The 22,322-nt window shown below is 33.6% G+C and overlaps 1 protein-coding gene across 1 annotated transcript in view; it reads right to left on the bottom strand.

The window, feature by feature from the left end:
• Positions 1 to 437: 437 nt before the first annotated feature.
• Positions 438 to 22,322, bottom strand: part of LOC124361883 — a 257,011-nt gene continuing 235,126 nt past the window's right edge. Inside the window, exons 6-17 of the mRNA XM_046815933.1 lie at positions 21,691 to 21,866; positions 20,516 to 20,748; positions 18,265 to 18,409; positions 17,131 to 17,221; positions 16,327 to 16,561; positions 15,262 to 15,458; positions 12,258 to 12,381; positions 9,922 to 11,494; positions 8,969 to 9,104; positions 7,053 to 7,143; positions 3,584 to 3,683; positions 438 to 920 (exon numbers count right to left, since the gene is read on the bottom strand). Coding sequence (XP_046671889.1) covers positions 3,597 to 3,683; positions 7,053 to 7,143; positions 8,969 to 9,104; positions 9,922 to 11,494; positions 12,258 to 12,381; positions 15,262 to 15,458; positions 16,327 to 16,561; positions 17,131 to 17,221; positions 18,265 to 18,409; positions 20,516 to 20,748; positions 21,691 to 21,866 — 3,088 coding nt within the window. The 3' untranslated portion in view covers positions 438 to 920; positions 3,584 to 3,596. The remainder of the gene's footprint in view (positions 921 to 3,583; positions 3,684 to 7,052; positions 7,144 to 8,968; positions 9,105 to 9,921; positions 11,495 to 12,257; positions 12,382 to 15,261; positions 15,459 to 16,326; positions 16,562 to 17,130; positions 17,222 to 18,264; positions 18,410 to 20,515; positions 20,749 to 21,690; positions 21,867 to 22,322) is intronic.

The raw sequence follows: 22,322 nt of genomic DNA, 5'->3' as shown, positions 1-22,322 counted from the left end.
TAGTCGATACGCATTTCAGGACAAGGACGTAAGCCAGCGACGGGATCCAAGGGATCCAGATCCCCCCCAAATTTTCAATTTTTTCAAATTCTTTTTTTAGTAAATGATTATTATTATTTAAATAATTCAGTATTACTGACATGTACTACTGAAAGATCTTTCTCAACAAAGTTTCTTTGGGTCAAGAACTTTTTAAGGAACAAAATGAGGCCTTACTCTCCGTCCACTATGGGGAAATATCAGTTGTCTAGATCCCCCTAATTTTGTTCTGGATACGTTCTTGGTTCAGGACTATATAATATGGAAAATAATTTAAAAAACACAATGACAGAGATGAATGCTTACTTAACTATATGTAGCCTATTTTTTATCATTTCATTTCATACCGTACACAGGTGGGAGAAGGTTAGGTGAAGGAAAAAATGAATAAAGTTTTATAAGGTTATATAAATTTTTTATTATATAAATATTCTGGTATATGATAAATCCACCTAAATGCCACAAAATACCAGTTGGTAAGAAACACTAGCTGGTCTAATCTAATCAACAATGTCAGCTTTGGTATGTTTGCTGCTTTTGCGATACACAATAAACCCATATGTACAAATTTTGTTTTTTACATAGTTTACAATATGAGCACTTGTCAACAAAATCACACACTTCACTAATGGACGATTGTGTATATTTAAAATGAAATTCTTAGATTCATTAGAATTTAATTTATCCCTAGTGCTATAAACTCTTAAAAATCTACAAAATTCTACATGCTTTTAGTACTGCACTATGAGAAAAATGTACAAACTATTATTTACATGATAAATAATCTAATACTCCAAAAGAACACATCAGAAAGCACTACACTCCATGTACATGTTTCTGAAGGATTCATAGTGAGCTGCACTGTGGATGTGGCATCACCCCTGAAACATTTAGAACGAAAAATGTAGATAAAAAGCCACATTCAATATTTATTTATTTATAAATATTTTTATCACACAAAATTTATCTTGTAATGTTAGCAAAACACATTTTGCTAAACATCTTAGTTGTTATTTATATAATAGACATTTATATTAATTAAATACACAGTAGTACAATAACAAGTATTGAAACCAAATTTCCTTCATGTATGAATGTAAGAAATATTTTAAATCAAAATAAAATTTTAAAATGGAAAACATTTTTTTCAGGTATGGTTCTTACATAAGGTATATGTGACAAAAGAGGGTATTTTAATTTGACTATTTTAACTTGTTCTTTCTGATTTTTTTAAGTTAAGATGAGGTGTTGATTTAATGGTGGCAATTTAAGATACGTGATTAATACCTGAATAAATCAAAGATTACATTAAAAAAATGTATAATGCAATAATGTAAAATGTTTTTATGTATATACAAGATTCTACAAACATTCTATCGTGTTCTTAGTTTATTTTTAAAACTACCTACAGTACTTATGTATGACTAAATGTTCAAAACTATTAAATTCATATATTGCTCTAAATTTAAAAATCAACTTATAAGAATAATACTGTCTGAGTCTGACACTGACTCAAAATTCATCAATAAATTTAAACTATTCATGAATTTCTCGTCAGTGTGAGCCCTTAGTATAATGGAATGCTTTCATGTACACCTACAGTTCATGGACAGACACCATTTCTGTCTGTATAGTCGGCTTTATAATCACCAAGTTTACAGTTCACAGTAATCAAGTATTAATGTTTTTATATTTGCACAAGGATGTTCCTCGCTACTTTAATCTATTCATAAATATGAGCAATATTTTTAAATATACCATTATTACACCATTTTTATGAATATTACGAGGGTAAATCAAATATAAACGGTAATTTTGTTATTGACCATAGAATGCGGGTCCTAACTAGATAATGCTTTGTGGAGTAGAAGTTTGGTTTAAGAGGAGTGGGGAACCGTTCTGGTAAGTGTACTGGTGTCACGGCATTGCCTTCAGTACAGCCATGAAGAAGTTCCTTCGTCTGTTGCGTAACGGATTATCATAAAATATTTAATTAATGAAGATGTTAAACCATCTGAAATTTTAACTCGTTTGTGGTTACAGTTTGAGGGTAGTACACTGTCTCAAAATCGTGTGCTTACACGGGCTGGAGAATTTAAGGGTGGACAAGAACGGGTTGAAAACAAAAATCATGTTAGACGCCCAAGGGCAAGGCAACGATTTTTTGGACTATACAGGAATTTTATTTGTCAATTTTCTGGATGATCAACGTACAGTGAATAAGGCTTACTACTGTTAGTTGTTACGGTCAGCGAAAGCCGCCTATCAAAACAAAAGACGAGACATGCCCATCAGAGATGTCATTCTCCTCCATGACAACGTCAGGCCTCACACTGTGTCTTTGACAAGGGAAGCACTGGAAGAAATGGGCTGGAAAACCCTTGAGCACCCTCATTATAGCCCTGGCTTGTCCTCCTGTGACTATTTGAATCACTGGGAAGAAAACGATCTGAGAGCAATGAAGAAGTCGAGGAGCTCGTGCGCAATTGGCTTACAACTTGCCCTCAAACTTTCTATGACCAGGGAATACTGAAACTTCCGAAATCAGTGGCAAAAGTATGTAGATCACGCGGGAGAGTATATTGAAAAATGTAAAAAGTCAAGTATAATAATTGTATAAGGTTCTTAAATAAAGAATTTCATACATCTAAATTTTTCTTTCAATAAAACCATTTTTGACTGATTAAGTAAATATTACCAAGACCGATACAAAATATAGAACTTATATAGTTATTTTGTGATTTTTAAACCAGATTTTGAAGGTTAAAAGGTGACAACATATAATGAACCAAAATAACCTCAACAGTAATAATAACATTGCTTACGTACACAAACTGTACATAAAAGGAGGATAATTGAGGAATAAAACAGCTTTTATGGTCAGTTTTTTAATCAAGTTCAAGAGAAGTACAATATTTGTACTAAATTTTTATGAAAATGATTTAAGGAACTGGTTTATTTTAGTCTCTAAATTGACTAAAGAGTCTTATTACTTACATAAAAAGTACCGCTAACTAACGTTGATGCTACACTTACTCATCAAGTCATATACAATGGGCAGTACACCGAACTTTTGAAAATTAACTATCCATAACATACCACTGTTTTCAGGAAAGAGCCAATGGTCGAGCATATGTCAGACATCGTTAAGAAAATAATATTGCTTATATAAATTAATAACAAGAGATGTACTCATTCAGTCAGTGATCGGCTTTAATAATAGAATTTGAAGCAAAACTACATATTGTGTTACATTTTCGGAATGAAGAATAAATGCTCAGGATTTTCTCATATTAATCAAAAATTTTAATATACCTAATAAAATGAAAGCACAATTTGCTTATTACACTATTGTTCTCAAAATTTTATACTTCTATATTCGCTATTACATACATAACAAATCTCTTTACATTGTGACCACCAACTGGATGTCAGGAGTGTAAACTTCTAATCAATCATTGATATACTCGTATTATTATTTAAGTCTTTGATATTGACACATAACAATTAATTGTCTTATTTCATAATGTGTGGATATACTTACCACAAATGTCAATTTATTGGCCTGGTGAGCTGCTCACATAACCTGGGGACGGTGATTCTGACTTCTCAGCTACAGAAGTTATTGAAGTATATGGCGAGTTCTAAACAAAAGTTTACAATTATTATAACTGAAGTAAAAAGTTCAATGATAATATCTAAATAACTCAGGTAAAGATTTTACTGTAGGCTACACACATATTATAATTAATGAAGGCTTTAGAAAGATTTGTGCACAAAACCGTCTTTTGGTTGATGATGACAAAACATGAATATCAGACTGGAACACCAATCCATAGAATGGCTTCAATCATTGACTGCCACGTTAACACGAACGGTCCTGCTTTGCGTTCATCTGTCATGCTCATGATATAACATTCCAATCAGCTGCTTCGCTACACAACGCCTGACAGCTTAAAATTGATACACATTGGCCTTGAATAGTGTTTATTTGAACTACTACAAATCCACATTAATGCTGTTCAATTGCTACTGCATTCTGATGGTCAACTAAGGAACTATCATGAAGGCGCATGATAGAATTTAGGCAACTATGTCGACTTTAGAACAAATTTTTATTTTTTACTAGTTTTTTCAGTTGCATTTTTGAACTTGTTACCACAAGTTTGTTTCCATTTTCTGTTTTGACTGCGGTTCAGTTGGTATAGCAGGATTAGTTGTAATAATAATGATGGTTTATCAATTTTTAGTTTCTTCAGATGCGTTATTATGAGTTAGGCATTCAGCTATAAAACTTTTCTTAGAATGTTTGGGATTGGGATGTGGACTCAATTTATCAACCACGACCTGACGTGATAAATCAGGAGATTTTGATGGCAGGTTGGTAAATGAAAATATCGCTGAAGTTGATCATAGTGGACGAGAAAGACACTACATGTGTGCTGACTGTGGAGCAATTCTGTGCATGAATAATAAACCCAGCAGTACACAAACATAGAAAACTCAGAACTTAGAGGGTTTAGGCCAAAACATTGTAAACATAACTATTGAATATTCAAAGTCTAGATTCCATTTTTTGGGACTGCCATGCTGTTTACTGTATGAATTCATGGCCTGAAGAGAAACTGTAATTTCTGTCATATTGCTGTACTTCAAGGACGACCTAGAACCGCTCGCATAATCTATTGTCAAAAGGAGCGTGATTGATCCATCACAACGCACAAGCAAGTTCCTTAGGAATAATACAGGAACTGATTCATAGTTCAGTGGGAGGTTTTCTATCACTCTCTACACAATCCTGATATAACAAACAGTGATTGCCACCTCCTTCTGAAACGCAATGAGGTTTTGAATGGCGTTTCCTTGAGCAACAAGGAACTCAATACAACAGAGAACAGGTGGTTGAAAGGCATTGGGACAACCTTCTACGATAGGAGAATTAAAAAGTTTAATAGCTGCTACAATAAATCCTTCAAAGTGTATGAAAACTATGTAGAAAAGCAGTATAACATTTGCATTTTGTTGTTAAAATAAAATTAGCAATATATATTTTTGGAGTTTTTTTTTGTAAAATTAAAACATCATTATTTTGGATGACCTTCGCAGTACTTTTGGTTCAACAATTTTTAATTTTCCGTGCTATATGGGTATTTACTGGCTTTTAATTGACATCTTTAGATTATTTATTATATGATTAGGACGGACAAATAATATGTGGGTAAATAATATGCTATCTATTTTACATCCGAGTATTTTGTGCTTTACACTTGAAAATTTCTTAGTTATTTTTTTTAATGGTTGTCGAAATCTTACTTCTATTGAAGACCAAATTGCATGCACCCCAGATAATTCAATAGCCTCTCCTCAATATGATCCTCCTAAATGAATATCTGTATCTGCATAACATGTTTCAACTAACCACAAAGTGTTCTTTTTTTATTACTACCACACCACTTTTTTGACAACTTATTGTAAATATTTTACAGAAACGGATTTTAAACTTTTAAAACTTTATTGATCACTTCTATGTTTCTACTTGTCATTGGTGTACCAAAATAAAGTTCACTGTTCACTCAATCTGTTTGTCCACCCCTATGTCCGTCTATGTGTCCATTGATGTGTTTGCCCATCTGTGAGATAACTCTTGATATAAAGGTTCTTGAGACTTTAAATTTGGTATAAAGCTTATGATAGGGTGTTTATAAATAAATTACATGCCTCTTCATTAGTTGGGGCTTTAACAAGATTTTCATTTGAAAGAAGCCATTTAAGTTCCTCCAGATTTCCTAGCCACAGGTTTCTACATACTTTGGTAGTTTGTTTAGCAGGAGATGTTGTGAGCATCGTTGGACAGTGTAGTAAAAGAGTTTTGCCACTATTACTTTGCTTAATGTAGTTTTTTCTTCAGAAATGTTGGTAAATACAATCTACTTCAGTTCTTGAGTGCTGAGTTATCCTAGTGGGTGGGAGTTACAACCTGTGGTTGTTGTGGGATACAAGTAGTTAATTTACCTCAACTGATTTTCTGTCTGGATTGAGGGTACTGGTGTTAATATAATCTATAATGATTTATCCTCAGTTGAGTTGGGCTAGGTTCTGAGGACTGTATTGTTCACAAGAATATTCTAATTGAGACTTGGATTTGGTGCATTTGTTATGTACAAGTTTAGTTTGTAACATGTAGTTAGATGCAAGGTCTAACTTGAAGTTGTCCAAGAACTTATATTAATATTATGTCTTGATTGTGTTGCCTTACTCTATCAGCTAAAGTTCAAGTTTTTCATTCATGGATTTTGTATTTTTAAATGTGGAACTTAGAAGATTTAGGTTCTACGTTTTAGCTGATAAGTTGTACAAAAGAACACCCAACTCCCTGTACGCCTCAATCATAATTTCTTCAATGTATTGTGTTTTATCTTTTAAGGTCTGATTCAAAGATAACAGTTCATTTATTTGCTCTGAGAAGATGTGCCTTTCAGAATCTGCTTGTTTGATAATGGCTTATCTTAGTGTACCTTACTCTCTTTGTTGTTCAAGGATGATATTTCACAATGTAAGTTCTCATTTTCTTCCCTACAGTCTTTTACTATCACGTTTACTAAATTAAGGTTGTCTTCATGTTAAAGTTTTTGGTGTGATTTTTCTTGTTTGATTATGTATAGCTGTTTAGTACAGTTAAACACTTGTATACCACACACATATTCCAATGTGAAGCATATTCCTGTCATTTTTTTATATACAACAAAATTAATACAAAAATTGTATCAACAGACACCATTCTTAAATCCTCGATATCCACATGATTGAATGGATACCGACCATAGTTTCCTTGTGAACTATAATAGAAGAGGTATAAAAATTGAATTATAATAATTAGAATTAAAAAAATTAACTTCATAATAAATTTATATGTGAATTTTCAGCTGCACACACCACAGCAGTAAACTAACAAAAAAGATAGGTGCCAAAATACACAAGTCAGTATAATAAAAATACCCTCAATAGATATTTACCTGTTCATCGCTCTCCAGAATGTATCTGTCTATCTTGTGGTACTCTCTGCCAGAGCGAGGTCTCAGAGTTGTGGCAGCAGGTCGTCCTAACCTGCAGGAAGTTGCAAATACACGCAGGATTAGAAAACTAAAAGTAATATTCCTTTGTATGATAACACCTGTAGTCCAAGGTTAATACTAGAGCAAATCAATAATCTGTTATATCCAGAGAGTTAAATAGATGTAAAATACAATCATACCAATAACATGACACTTTGTACAAGGGTTGTTTTTTTAAACAAGGACTGTTTGACTAATCAGATAAACCAGACTTCACAACTGTTTTCACTTTTTCGTCATCATATTGGTGGTTGCTGCCAAAATGAAATTTTACGATTTGGGTGTGAAATGGAAAACCCACTTTCAGTTCTCTCCAGTTATGATCTGATTCAAGATTTCGACACCTTGTTCGTCATGGCGTGTCGAAAAATTCTTTGACCAAGCCTTTTGTTTTTGTGAAATTTTGTTATGAGTTTAGGGACCCAATAGGAGCACAATTTCTTAAAGTTTGAGTTCCCAAGTTTGCACACCTGTGACCTATAAAGTTGACGAAATTCATTAAAGAGAGTGGTTGGTGTAAAATGTCTAACCTCATAAATATTTGCTTCAATTTTAACCACATACCGTCTGTGATTAAAGATGGGCAACTGTAGCAATATGTATCACTGCTTTATTGAGCATGATTTACAGCAAAGACACTGTTATCAAAATGGCTGTGAGGTCTAAGGTGCTAGACTCCGGACATAGAGTACTATTGACCTAGCAAACATTCAATTTTCATTTCTTAAACTTGGATTTTGTAGATATGATGGAAACATAAAAATAAAAAGAGCCACCCATCTATGGTAAAGCCAATGCTAGGGCCTACCTTATATTAACAGTGGTAGGATTTGATGTAAGTTGACAAGATTGGTGTTTTTAAGTAAGCCAAACTAAACCAACCATTTCACACTTTTCAAATTATTACATGAAAACAGTATTATTTTTATTTTTATTACATGAAAAAAATAAGTTGACAAGTGATTGTATTGATTTTTTCAGTATATAACATAGCCTTAAAACTACTGATTGGTGTAGAAAAAATTAAAATAAATAATAAATATAAATTTACACTAATATGTTTGAATGCATTTGGGATACATTCTAGAAGCTCTTTGCGTCTTGGAGTTCTTAATTAATTTGAAAAAAATCACACTCCAATAATACAATGTTATTTTTGTAAGGCCTTGTATTCAAAGAAAACATCACCAGACCCACAAATGAAATAAAATGGTTACAATAGCAATATAAACAATATTTTACTAAAATCAAAGCAAATGTCATAAAAAATACAAGGAGATAATAGTTTAAAACAGGAAAGTATATATATGTAAAATATAAAATTGATATTTAATTATATAAAAAAATAGCTGTGAATTTTGAAAATGTCCAAGTTAATTATTAACTAGATGATATTGGTTCTTATTTACCAAAGTTTTTTTATATACATCGAACATTTTTTCTTTTTGGATTTCTTTTAATAATTTTGCATTTGATAAACAGAGTCCAGTTTGATATGTATGTTTTGCCATGGCCGATATGTCTTGTTGTTGATATTTTAAACATGCTTTATGTTCCTTAACTCTCTTTTTAACTTTCTTTTTGTACTTGGGATGTTTTTTAATTCCAGAAAGAAGAAAACTAATATTTGCAAAGAGTTTCTTGTCGTTATATATCTAAAAATTGTACAGTTTTCGATAGTTTTAATGTTAACTTATTCAACACTAATAAAGTTTGAATTTTCTTCCTCATTTGATATAACTTAGGCAGAAAAAAAATTGTATGCACTTGTCAACATCTACCAATCTAGACATATCCACAGCTATACAGGAACTTACTGCAGACAGTCAGGAGTGTCAGAGGAGCTGTAGGAGGAGAGGGAGAGAGTCTCGATGTAGTCTGACATGTCAGAAGTACCACTGCTGGTGCTGTGGGAATCTATGTATGGCATAGCACTGCCTGGACTGGTGCAACCTACAGAGTAAAATTGGCTTAGACAACAATTTTGATATCGTAATACTTATAATGCATACATACTTTAAAGTAAAGAAAGAGCACTTATGCTACTGAACATATGGTTTAAAAGCTATTCATTTTTCATTAATTAAATTATCACACAGTACTCCTGGCAACTTTTCAACTACTAAGGATAGCACTCAAGTTAAAGTGTTGTAATAATGCCACTTCAAGGCCAGATACTTGGAACAATCAAAACAACCAAGTTTTGATACATTTCTCACATTGACATTCATTCTCCGTTTCTGATCAATTTTGACACTCAAGTGTCTGTCTGGTGTTTACATTTTGAACCTCTGTGAGAATAAGAATTCAAATTCAGCATTATAAACTAATAAATACCAGCAGGCAAGGACGTAGCCAGCAAGGGGGTACAAGGGGTCCGAACCATCCCCAAATTTTCACTTTTTTAGTAAATGATTATTACTGTTTATATAATTTAGTATTACTGACATGTACTGATGAAAGATTGTTCTCAACAAAGAAAGTGGTCAAAAACTTTTTAAGGAAGAAAATGGGGCCTTACTCTCTTTCCACTACGGGAAAATAACAGTTGTGTTGACCTCCCCAAAATTTTTTTCCTGGCTACGTTTTTGCCAGCAGGACAACTTCAAAATGATTCTGAGGTCAAGTTAAACTGTAGTACCTTTCCTTTACCCCTGGATTGTTAATCAATGGCTTCTTCAAAGAATCAGTTACTTTTATAGTTTAGTACCATAGCACAAACACTCACTTTACAAATAAAACCTAATAGAGCTATGTAATTTAAACTTGCCTTTTGAGTCACGTTTCACAAGGCAAATAGGAATCTCAGCTTCTGCAGAAGAAGACTTCAGAGGAATTTCTACTTGTTGAAATTGGAAAGTTAGTTCTCTGAGAGGATCCACACTCTTGGATCTTCTCGGCAGTGAGGAATGGTAGCAATCAGGGTAATGGATGGCTGAAGTCTTCTGGATGGCGTGATAGTGTCTTCTGGACGACATGGCAGTGGTCAGAGGTAATTCAAACTCAGCAAAATCACTTCCTCTGTGTTTCAAAGAGCCAATGGAAACTCCTGAATCATTAGAGCTAGACGAGTCCCTGTTGTGACCAGATTTGCAAGGAACACTGGATGATCTTCGAACATTGACTGAAAGACCTGAGTCATTTGGCTCTTTTACCTCCTGCTTTGATGAGTTTTCATAACAATTATTTCCATTAACAGATTTGCTTTCCGAAGAAGAGATGTGACAAGTGTTATTTCTTTCCAAATCAAAACAGGTCTGCTTGTGTACAGGATTGACGTCTTCTTGGTTGTCAGTTTTCATGTTCACTTGCATTGAATGGCTGTTAATTGAGTCAACAGATGTGTTTTTGCTACTTAAAGAGTTCTGTATTTGAGTACCAGATGAAGTTGACACAGTTCTCTCTGTGATCGAATCTAAATCGTCAAAGTACTTTGTCGAATCTGCCGAGCTTGAGCGTTTTCTTGGCAGAGAATTACAAAGAGAGGCATTGCTACTTCTTGAATCATTCAGACAGCCCATGACTCTTCTCCTGAGGTAGGGGCTGTTGGCAGCAGAAACGGAATGGTTTATGCCTAGCATGGCTGATCCAGGAACTCGTTGAATATCAGACTCAAGTCGTTTTCTACAAGCTTCCGAAATGCATGCGGTAAGACTTGGAGTACTGGACGATTTGTCTCCCATTTCTCTCTGCAGTCTGGCCTTGAGTAGGTCTGGTTTGTTGAGACAGCTGGAGTTGGATACTGGGTGCATCGGAAGGTATCCAGGGAATTGTTTCCCTCCAAGAGATTTGTTTGCCAAATCCTGTGTTGAGTTTTGTTTCGATGTTGGCTCCATCATCAAATAATCGTCTTGTTTGATGTTTGATCCTTGAGGTCCCCCACCCCTGTTGCAAGCATGGCCACATTTTGTACAAAACTTCACACTGGCCTTATCTGCAGATTGACTACTGAACTCACTGTCAGCTTTTAACATTTTTTCCATCTCCTCTTGTGTTATACCAGCCTTTAGAAGCAATTCTTTAGAATTTTCGTAGTGTTCTAATGATTGAGCAAATTCTAAATTTGCATAGTTGAGCGAATCAGTATTTGAATTTGATTCTTGAATAAATGATTGAGTTAGATCTTTTGGATCAACTACTTCAATATTAGCATAGTTGCAACTGGCATCAAACTTTTCTCTATCTTCTATATTGTTCTTCAGGTTTTCCTTTTCTGCTTGTTCATTGTCGTCAGTATCTTGAGCCATTTTCATCTTGGTTTTCTTGGACTTGTCTACCGTTGCATAGATTGGCATTGCTTTTGGTATTCCAGGCGAAGTTCTTCCATCAGTATTGAGTTTTACCTAGAAAAAACAACAGTTTGTTATTATTTTACTGACATGTACCTACAGAATGAAAGATGCAAAAAAAAATTGTTATCACTTTTAATTTGTAAAGTGTATTCAACTAGATGCTTAAAATATAATTTAGTTAAAGACTAAACAATATAATTCATAATATACTTTAATAAGTTGATAAAATTTGCATGATAAAACATACAGTGTACAGTAGTCATCACACATAATTACGGTAGATTATAAATATTTATACTTTTTCTTTAAACTAAAAAATTTAAACTTTGAACATTGTTATACCAAAGTTTTTATGTTGGTAAGCATGAAATATGGTGCAGGTTTTTGACACTTTTCAACCAAACTGTAACTTTGAAAACTCATAACTAGGAAACTTGTGATTCTATTAACACCAAAATTCTATTCAAGATATTTTATGTGCACTATTTATTCTTGTAATTTTAGAAATATACGGAAAATGGTATAAATTTGATAAAAAGGCAGTTAAAAAAAAATTGCCATTGGTTAGCTACAATTTTAAAGTTAAATTCTTAGCACTGTATTAATTGCCATTAATTTTACCATCACTCGCACACTAAAAGCTGAAGGGTTTGAAAGCTGATACGTAAAAATATAAAATAAGCTACTAGAATTTTTACCAATAAGAACCACATAATGAAAATTCCCTGAATAAAACAAAGTAAATATGAACCAAACTAAGCTTGTAACAAGTTGGCTAAACGTATTTTGAAGCAAGTAATTTTAAGATACTTACTCGTTGCAAAACTGGCGATGAGATTTCTCTGAACTGCTGGGTTTTTGGGGACCAGTTTTCAGCCCAGCAAGTGACACGGTGACAGGGACACACAAGTGGGCGGACCCCGTCTTCCTTCTCATGTCTGAAACAATTCATTCTTAGTCAATTTGTAAAACATTTTAGGAAATATTACTACCTTGCATCAATTAAAAAACATATAAATAACTCTCTAGCATAGGATGAGCTCTTCTAATAGGAGGAGGTTTAGTGTACAAAATTGTACAAATGTCCATTAGTTAATTAAATAAAATTATTAAATTTAATCCACAAGGAATTTTAACATCAATGGGGGCATCTTTATTGTAAATGGAATAATATTTTTTTATTATATTTTTTAATCTGGTTGTACACTGAGTTTTTTTCAGAAAAAATAGTCCCAATTAAAAAAAGCATTAAAATTATGTGTGTTTGGAATATACATATTGGTCTTGTCTAATTATGGACTAAAGTCTGGAAATTCTAAAATGGAATACGAGTGTTTCATAAAAGTATCCAATCTTAATCTGGAAAAAGTTTGTTTACTTATCAAGATGTGTGATCTCCTTCAACACACTCTCCCTTGGGACCACAACACTTATTTCAGTGTCCTGTCACTGTTGGAAACAAGTCTTGAAGGGCTCTTTCAGAAATAGCATTATGACATTCTTGATCTCAAATCGGAACCCTTTCAAGGGTATATTTATCACATGGTGTTATATTAGAGAGTAGAGAGTCTAACATAATTCAGCGATGCTGTGTTCTGCCAAGAAGTTGAGTGGGAAGGTTGGTAGAATGCACTGGAGTATTATCCTGATGAAGTTATCAAGATTTCTTGGTCTATGAGTGAGAGTGTTTATAACGCACTGAATCATGTAGGCGATGTAGAACTTCCAAGTTCTAGGTCTAACCTTTAGTCTGTCCCTTTGGAGCGTACTTGATCAATAATTCAATTTGACTTGTTGCTTCCAGAATGAGGTTCATTGTCCACTGAAGTGCGGCCATCTATAATCTATTGTACCACTCCTTTACCTGTGTCAAACTCAAAGCGTTTTCTCCAAAATCCTGTTGAATCTTTCAAATGTCTCAAGACATAACGTAGCTGGTGAGAAGAATTAAATCAATTTGAATATTGAATTTAGTTTAAGTGCACCATCCTAAAAACGCAGCGACTGAAATCTGACACTCTCACAGACTTCAATTCTTCTGGAGTCATTTTCATCTGAAGAGATACAAAAACAGTCAGTGACAAAGAAGATCAAAATGAACTCTTTAAATTGTTCTCTGTCAACATCAGAGATACCCAGACTACAAAATATAGTGTAATCTAAGTGAAGAGGTATTCTCATTATCTCATCAAGTGAAAAATGGAGTGATTTAGACACAATCCCTTTTGTTAAAACGATTTCAAGTTCTTTTTTAGTTTCAGCATCACCAAATCTTTTTAAAATGTCTTCATACGATTATGACTGCAAATTCCAGTAGTCAAGATTTCAGATACTACACTAATAAGAAGGTGAACTGGAGCTAAGCTCAACATTCACAAATGGTTCAAGTTGTGAATTGCCAAATTTTTAACAAAATCTGATGCAATATAGCTGTGCCAAATTCTATTGTACTGTACTAAAATGTGATGAGCACTCGGTACTCATTGATCTACATGTGTCTGCAGTCGACTGACACAATGTCGAGGTTTCGTGACCGGCCTGCCCATGTGCATTATAGTTGACTTCCATCTTCTGTGTATGCCAATACGTGTCTCACTCCAACCATTTCCTTGCAGTAGAAAATAATGTTCGATACTTCTAAACACACCTTGACATCTCATATTATTTAATAGATATGTGCAACCAGGGAAACTAAGACATCCGCAGAAGTAATTATTTTATCACTTTGCGATCACCATCAGTTTCATACGATTGTCCTCTCATATCGCCAAGCTACAAATGTGGCCATTGGATGTTCTCTGCCTCAGATCCATGATTTACGACAACGTTCTGTCCCTCAGCTTGCCAGGCAACTCTGTGTGGCCCACTGTATTGCACAGTTATTAAATACAATCCTTATCCAGTTGTAGCTAGAAAATGCTGCAACCTCTCAGCAAAGTAAGTAAATTAATATTTCTCTATTTGCACCATATACCGTAATATACATCATTCGGAAATATTTTTTATCCGACTGTCAGTGTCACTGTAGCTGGTATAGTGTATCCTATCTATTTATTAAAATACATTTGGTGGAGAGGAACCTTAAAATATTGAAATAAGATAATATTCTGTTGATACCAGATATATGATATATGATTGATATGAATTGTATTTTTATTCTGCAAAAACAGATCAATCTATAACCTAAATTGCATATTACTTGGTTCGTCTGAAAGCGAATGACAAATAACCTATCAATCTAAATTCAACCTTGAAACTAATAAACTTTCTACATTTTTTGAAAATTCAATTTAAATCTCAGTAATTTCAAGAACTGAAGGTCAAATACTGGTATTTTAATCTAAGGAAAAGTGGCAAACATGGAGCTGTGAATCGATGCAGAACACAGCCGGCCACTATACGTGGCCCGGAGACCTAAGAGGACATCCACCTGAGACTACATCCGAGCTGAGTAAGAAATAAGTTGAGGCCATATTTATGGCCTCCAAATCGCAAAGGGTTAAGTTGTATTACACTGCATTTATTACTAATATTTCCAAAATTTAGTTTACAATACATGAATGACCAGTTCAACACTACATAACCTGTTGTAGATGGAGCTTATATTGGTTACTGTTAACTTAATTACATTAAATAAAACATAAAACCAATATTTAATACTTTTGTGATGTGTCTGACGAAGATAGCCTTGCTATCGAAAGGCCTCACAAAAATAAAAGTATTAAATATTGGTTTTATGTTTTAATGTAATTGAAAAAAACTACATAACCTTATAATTAAAGTGACTGGAGTCACTTATGTGAGTTCCTATAACCCACCTGAGAGTAGAGAAGTTGTGGTGTAGGCATGGAGTACCCTGAACCTTCCTGACTGCCAGAGCAGGTGGTGGTGGAGTGTCGTAATTTCCATACTCCCCTACTAGACTCTCCTTCATATTCTTAGGTGTATCATAGTAGTCGTCTGCTGTAGGACATGCAGTCATCCTGCTGTTCACCTCAGGGCGGTTAGTCTCTTCCTGCAATAAGAACACACTTTTAGGCAAAATCATTCTTTTGGTACTGCTGAAGACCAACACGTTTTAGTAGCAGACAAGGTTTTACTACCATTGATCAAATAAAAACAAAATCATCAAAGAAGTTAAAGACCATACCAAAAGATAAATGATATTGATTACATACAATTTTGCAAATATAAGATATCAAAATATAAACAAAAAGTTTTAAATTTGATGTAGATTTTTATGCTTTTTCATTTATAAATATCTTTAATTTTCATATTTAAACACCTTTACTGCTGCTAATTTCTGTGAAATACTCAGTACACTTAACCGTCCAGTACACACCAGCAGACAATGTTGTAAACCATTGTATAGTAACTGACTAGCTATAACACAAGTAGTTAGTACTTTCACTGTAGCTCTATACTGAGTGACACAGTACGCTTAACCGTCCAGTATACACCAGCACTCAATGTTGTAAGCTACTGTACAATACATGCCTAGCTATAATACATGTGGTTACAATTATAGCGGCATCTGCCACAGTCAGTTTGTTCAAATCTGCACTGTTTACAGATTTCAGTATTATTGAATTGAAAGAGAAAGTGACATCAGTTAAAGTTTGATTTTTTGTTTTGTTTTAAAAGTATAAAATGAATTCATAATATTCTCAAGGTACGCCAGTTTCTAAATGAAGATTTGACATAATAAAAAGGTGAGATCAATGCTCTTTCCTACTATCCTTAAATTAGAGACTTATTAGGATGGTGTCACCACTTTGGGTCAAATATTATCAGGTTGATTTGATTTCACTTTTAGATAGTTTTTATCCATTACATATTATCACCTTTTTCATAACGTTGCATAGCTTAAACAATTGACTTACTCTTTTAGGCTGAGCAGCAGGTAAGGTCTTGGGAATGTCGTAGTTGTCATACGGATTGGGGGGCTGATGGTGAGGGCAGTTGCAGACTGGCAGTGGCATCGGTGGCTTGGGCTTCTTCTTGATGGGGGAATTGGTGGCTGACTGTGTGGCCAGCTGCAGAGGCTTGGGTGGCCGTACAGGGGGACAGCATGCACACCTCTCTGCCACTGTGCTAGACGATGATCCACTGGATGACCTGCAGGGTAAGGTGTTTTATTACGTATGTATGGGTAACTCAGTCAGATATACACGATGTTCAGAAAAGGATGTCACAAACTTCTGTCGCTTATAGTACTTATCTTTTTTTTATGTTCTATAAACATAGGTCAATAAATGTGTTGTTTAGCCACTAGCCGCAATAATGTATTTTTTATCAAAAAATTATTTCTAAAACTATTATAGCTACAAAAAACTAAATTTTGCACAAATAACATCAAAACTCAAAAAAAAATAGCTCAAACAAAAAAAATAGATGCAACAAACGTTTTATTAGTTAAAAGGCTTTAGCTGTTTTTGCATCAGTTATACAAAATTATGATGCCACATTATCTATGGTGCTTTTTTCAACAAAATCTGTCAACGCATAAGTGAGCACTACTACTATAAAGGTACGCTTGCACAAGCCGGGAGCAACAAACATGTCACAGTTAAAAGTCATAAATAAGCCTTGTTGACACCACAACTAGCACAATGAGCATGGCTGACAATTTATTTCTTTCTTAGAGAAAATTTCTGTACCAATGAAGCACATAGAAATATACTTACCAACAGTCTGAGTTAGAAAGCCTTGCCATGGAATCACATCCAGGCTGGAGCGAGTTGCAGCAGACTCCATTGCTCTCATGGTTACAAGTTCCTGCTCAAAACAATTTTGCCAGTTTTACAAACCGTAACAAGAATTTCACAGTATAGTTAAAAATACGTACAACAATAAATAAATATGGTTGGTTTCAAATACATTACAAAAAATGAAGAACTGCACAAAATCGTAAATTCAGATTTTTAAGTGTTAAGAAATGCAGTTTTAAATCAGAAATATGCCTTCTTGATAATGATCTACCTTTCTTTTCATGTATATTGTTATATTTGGGACAGTTTACAAAAAAACAAAAAAGTATATAATTAGAAATTGCAAGATTGAGTCTATTTATAAATATTTGTTGGTTTAGATGGAGAATTAAATTTGATAACAGGAATAGCTATTATTAATTACTACTGCACAATGAGACACAAAAACTATAATAGAATATCCACTAAATATCCATGGATGGTATGGCCCTAATCTGTTGCCATCAAAAGTCTCCTCCTTCAAAAATAGAATTTTCGAATCTGAGCTTAATGGTGGTCCTGATTTTAAAGGTTATAGCACTTATGACCTCTTTAACATTAATCAAAATTCCAGAGAAATTTTTTTTAGAAGTTTTGATGTTCTCTGCTTCTGGAGTAACACAACTATTTTGTCAATAACTATCTTTAATTATGGTTTTAATTTTTGCCTTTTGGTTTTTGAGAGACATGTTAGCAAGGCTTGCATAAGAATCAGTCCCTGTGATCCATGGAAGATCTAAAAACTGTTATAAGAGGTAAGATTGCTTTTTAATTTTTTGAAAGACAAATGCAAATGTACAAAACATTTTATTTTATTTTTATTATTTTATTTCAGATAAATAAATGTATGGCAAATCACAGCACTACACAGAGCATGATAATTATCAGATTAAAAACTACATTATCTAAATATTCAGACAAAACAATAAAAATATATTTTATGTATCTGTTTACTTTCAATAAATTATTTAAGTCTTCATTAAACTACTACAAAACAAATTTAATTATGAATTTTGCTTCAAGAAAATAAATCCTAGAAAGGATGATGACAATATCTGATTGAGAGCTGACCTAAACTGTCAGTGTCCATGGTCCATGCTGGGGTAAAGCCAGAACCAGGAGTGTTGGTTACTGTGGAGGACCGAGATAAGGCTCCAAGCTTGCTGATACAACTGGTGCAGCGACCCATCGAGTTGTCGGCTGTCCTGCAGCTGTCCTGTAACACAACAATAACAGTCGGTACAATGGTGCAGGATATACGAGTAAATCACAAAACAGTTTGCATGAATTCAAGATAATTGAGTTAGATTCGAGAATTACACTAGCTTTAATTACCTTGCCTTATTTTTAATTTACTGCCATGACCTAGTCGAAAGGTCATCAGAGATTTTATGAAGCACAACAAATTTAAAAAACTAAAATTACACATCTATTATACTCAGCACTAGCATATTCCCCAAGCTCTTTTCTCATCTTAGTCCTTTGGTTATCCTTTGAATGCCACTAGGCAGCTATTCTAACCAACTTGCATTAGAGTACCTGAACAGTAGTCTAACACTAGAGGATGCTTCAAATGTTCTTGCAAAATTTCAGGCCTGGATTTTGCTCACACAGAGAGGAGGAATTAAGGCTATATTCACGTGAGTTCTAAGATGCATATTTACAGTTATTTAACTTTTTAGTTCGGTATTACAGAATTCACTATACATCTATGGGGTATTGAATGAGTAATTAGTTAATATTTTCAAATTTTTGTTATGATATTTATTAAACTGTAATATAGAGTGTGTAGACTCAGCAAGATTGAAACCACCAGAAATTATCACAATAATGGCACTCTGGGGTTTTATTAGCGTACCACACTGAAGTTATCGTTAATGAGATGAGCACTATATTGACTGCTCATCTTGTTAACTTGAGAAAAGATGTGGCATTTTTAATTGAAGAGACTAAACCTTTAAACTTTTAATGATATTCTGGAACCTCTCATCACTCTCCGATAAATTATTTCTGTGATTAAATGCTCCCTCTCATTTTAACAAACTCTTATATCTGTCAAAATAATTTGCATTCATGTAAAGATTTTTCGTCCTCTACTGAATTTTACTTAACTTAAGTCTTACAGAACCTTAACAGAAAAATTTAAAATATTATATTTATCTCCTGATTTTTTTAACTTTATTTTGATACTATTATAGTATGTACTAAAATCATGTTTGTATATATCATATACATGTATACAGAACAGAACATGATATTTACCAATCAAATGATTTCAGTATCTTAAAATCAATAAAGATCCATCTTTTTAAATATTGCAAACAGAAAAATTTTTAAATATGTAGAAATATCGCTTAAGTTAATTTGGTCCCTTTGAAGAATTGTTACAGTTTATATGTTGATGATTAACAATCCCTAAAAAAAAAAAAATTAATTCATTATAAAGGCAGTAATGAAAAAAATAAGAAAATTGGTAAAATCTATGCCTTACTTGGCAACTACGTAGTAACATCTCTTAGATCATTTCCCCTGATTTTGAAAAGTCTTTTTTAAAATTCATCTAATCAATATTTGATTATACATTGATGTGAATTGCTATTTCCGTAAAAGCCTATTTTTATGGTAAAGCATATTTTTTTAAATAAAAATGGAATACGTAGGTGAAATACCTTTTCTTAATTTAAGGAAGAGATCATGCGTATATAATTAGTATAAATATTACAAAGAATATTCCAAAATGCACAATTGGGTAAAAAATATTATCTAGTTTCATATGTAGAAACGATAAGAATGTGAGGCCGAAAAATGAACTAATCGATTCTTCCATTCGTAATCTTGCTTTCGAAGACATCTTGAACATCGGAATGGTATTGAAATTGATATGCTGTACATTTTCAATCACTATCCCTATCATAAAAATTCCTATCATTAACAAACTTAATTATAGATTTTTCATAGCAATTGTTGAGCCAACACGATAATGATGATTTATTTGGCAGAAAACAGTTACTTTACCTATTTATCTTTCTTTATAATTATGTTTATATAATCTAACCTTTAATATAGGAGTCTGATGTTTTGTTATAGGTGTAAAATGTGAACACCAATGATTTATGAAAAATATTATCACTTAGTAACGCTTTTGATACTCTCCTATTTTCCCTTTAAAAATAGTGCAGCTGAAAATTTATTTCTATCTTAGGAAATATTTCTGCAACAATTTGATAAAAATTTGTCTGTTTGTCTATACAATACAAAGTGGCCCTCTGCTCTTGTGCGTTTATTGGGCATATTATTGTGCTGACTGGCAGAACTGTCGCACCTGAATATGGTTGTCAGCATAGTCGGCGACAGAGGAGGCGTCACCAAAGTCACAGCTGTCTGCCCGGGTCTCGGAGGAGGGCCAGATGATGGACTCGTCGTTGTTGTGAGAGCAACCGCAGCACATGTCTCCCCCAGCCTGTTCTGACTGCAGCAGCAGACTCTCCAGGCAACTGACGTCAGACATGCGTGTCTCCGCTCGGGAATGGAGAGTCCGTCTGGGACTGTCCACCACTGCAACATGTATTCGGGACACTTGTTACTACTGGTCTCTTATGGAAAAAACAACAATGAAGTCTGTCAAATAGTGTGAACACTCTCAGCAGAGTGTATGACTAATGCTGCAGATCTCTAACTGAGAGGACGGGTTCAATTATCAGGGAGTTATCAAAATTTGAAAATAGGTTTTGGACTTTTCCAACTAAAAGCAAATGGATTTCTTAAATTTACCAACACCCTACGATTTCACCCAGTTATCTGATTAGCTGAACTAATTAAGGGCCAGAAATTTATCAAGAACCGACATCTTCCTTGACAGCACTTAAAGGGAACATAAAGGCATGAAAGTTATAAAAATTTTATCTTTCCAAATCTTATTTTGCAATCTACCATTTTATCTATCTTCATCCTGCTTAATGGAGAAAAGTTTTATTATTTATCCATTTTAGTTGCCTTATTTAAAAAAAAATCAGCTATCTTAATTTTAATGTCACTGTAGATGATGTTAAACAGACTCGATGAAGCTTTTTTGTTATTCCATAAATATTCTATTGTTAATACAATAGTACTAAGGTTATGTGCCTACTATCCACTTTAATTTAATGTGTCAACAAAATAATTATTACAGAAATGTTTGGATGTATTTTTAAAAGAATAATTTTATTTGATATGATTCAATAATTCCTTTTGTTTAACTTCTATTGTGTCAAGATTGCTGTGACGACGACCTTGAATGTGCCGTGGTTTTAGTAAAAATACAGAAAGCAAAGATAAATTATCTGGTTCATAGCTCCTTTTTCAAGATTTTTCTGCATCCAATAATTAGAAATTTCCTTCCATTGTGGAAATGTTTCAGCATTTTACACAAAACTTAAGGTGCATAAGAAAAATGTTGCATTGCCACAAAAAAATGTGTAATTAAAATGTTGAACACTGGAGAGAGAGGAGAACACTAACCTGAAGAGTTTCTGGCGAGAGGACGGCGTCGAGAGGATAGTTTTCCCTCAGCAGCCAACTGGAAGGCTCTGGAAATGTCCTCCCCCTGATCCGACACCAGGACATACAGACCCTCTCCTCGGCCACATCGGGATCCTCCCTCGAAGCAGAACCGATTTTCGACAACACCATATCTCCTGAGAAAGATTCATTATTAATATAGTAGAGTCTCATTTAAATTGCTGGAATAAGGTTAAATATAACTATAACTAGTCACGTTTATTTAGACAAAGTATGGAATTTGGAGCATCATCAAGAATAGACTTTGCTTAACTACATTCAGGCCACAACTCAGACTAGTTTTTTCTGACAATTTTACCGGGACCTGGGCCTTTACCACCACACGTCTATTTGAATCGACCGTGTTGACGGACAAGATGCTCAATCTTAAACTGTAACTTATAACTGAATCCTGCTATCATTAAAAAGATGATGTCAATGGTATAACACCAGGAGGAGAGGGAGGGAAAAGGGTTGCAATAATAATTCAAATCAGAATTTAAGTATATGATAACAATCTTTAATCCGTAAAAAAATTCTTTTAATTTTCAATTTCTAACAATGAAAACCACTAATTAGTCTCAAAGAATACT

This window comes from Homalodisca vitripennis, chromosome 5, assembly GCF_021130785.1.
Source record: "Homalodisca vitripennis isolate AUS2020 chromosome 5, UT_GWSS_2.1, whole genome shotgun sequence".
Lineage (NCBI taxonomy): Eukaryota > Metazoa > Arthropoda > Insecta > Hemiptera > Cicadellidae > Homalodisca > Homalodisca vitripennis.
The sequence above is the reverse complement of the archived record's forward strand: the minus strand, read 5'-3'. Positions and strand labels throughout refer to the sequence as shown.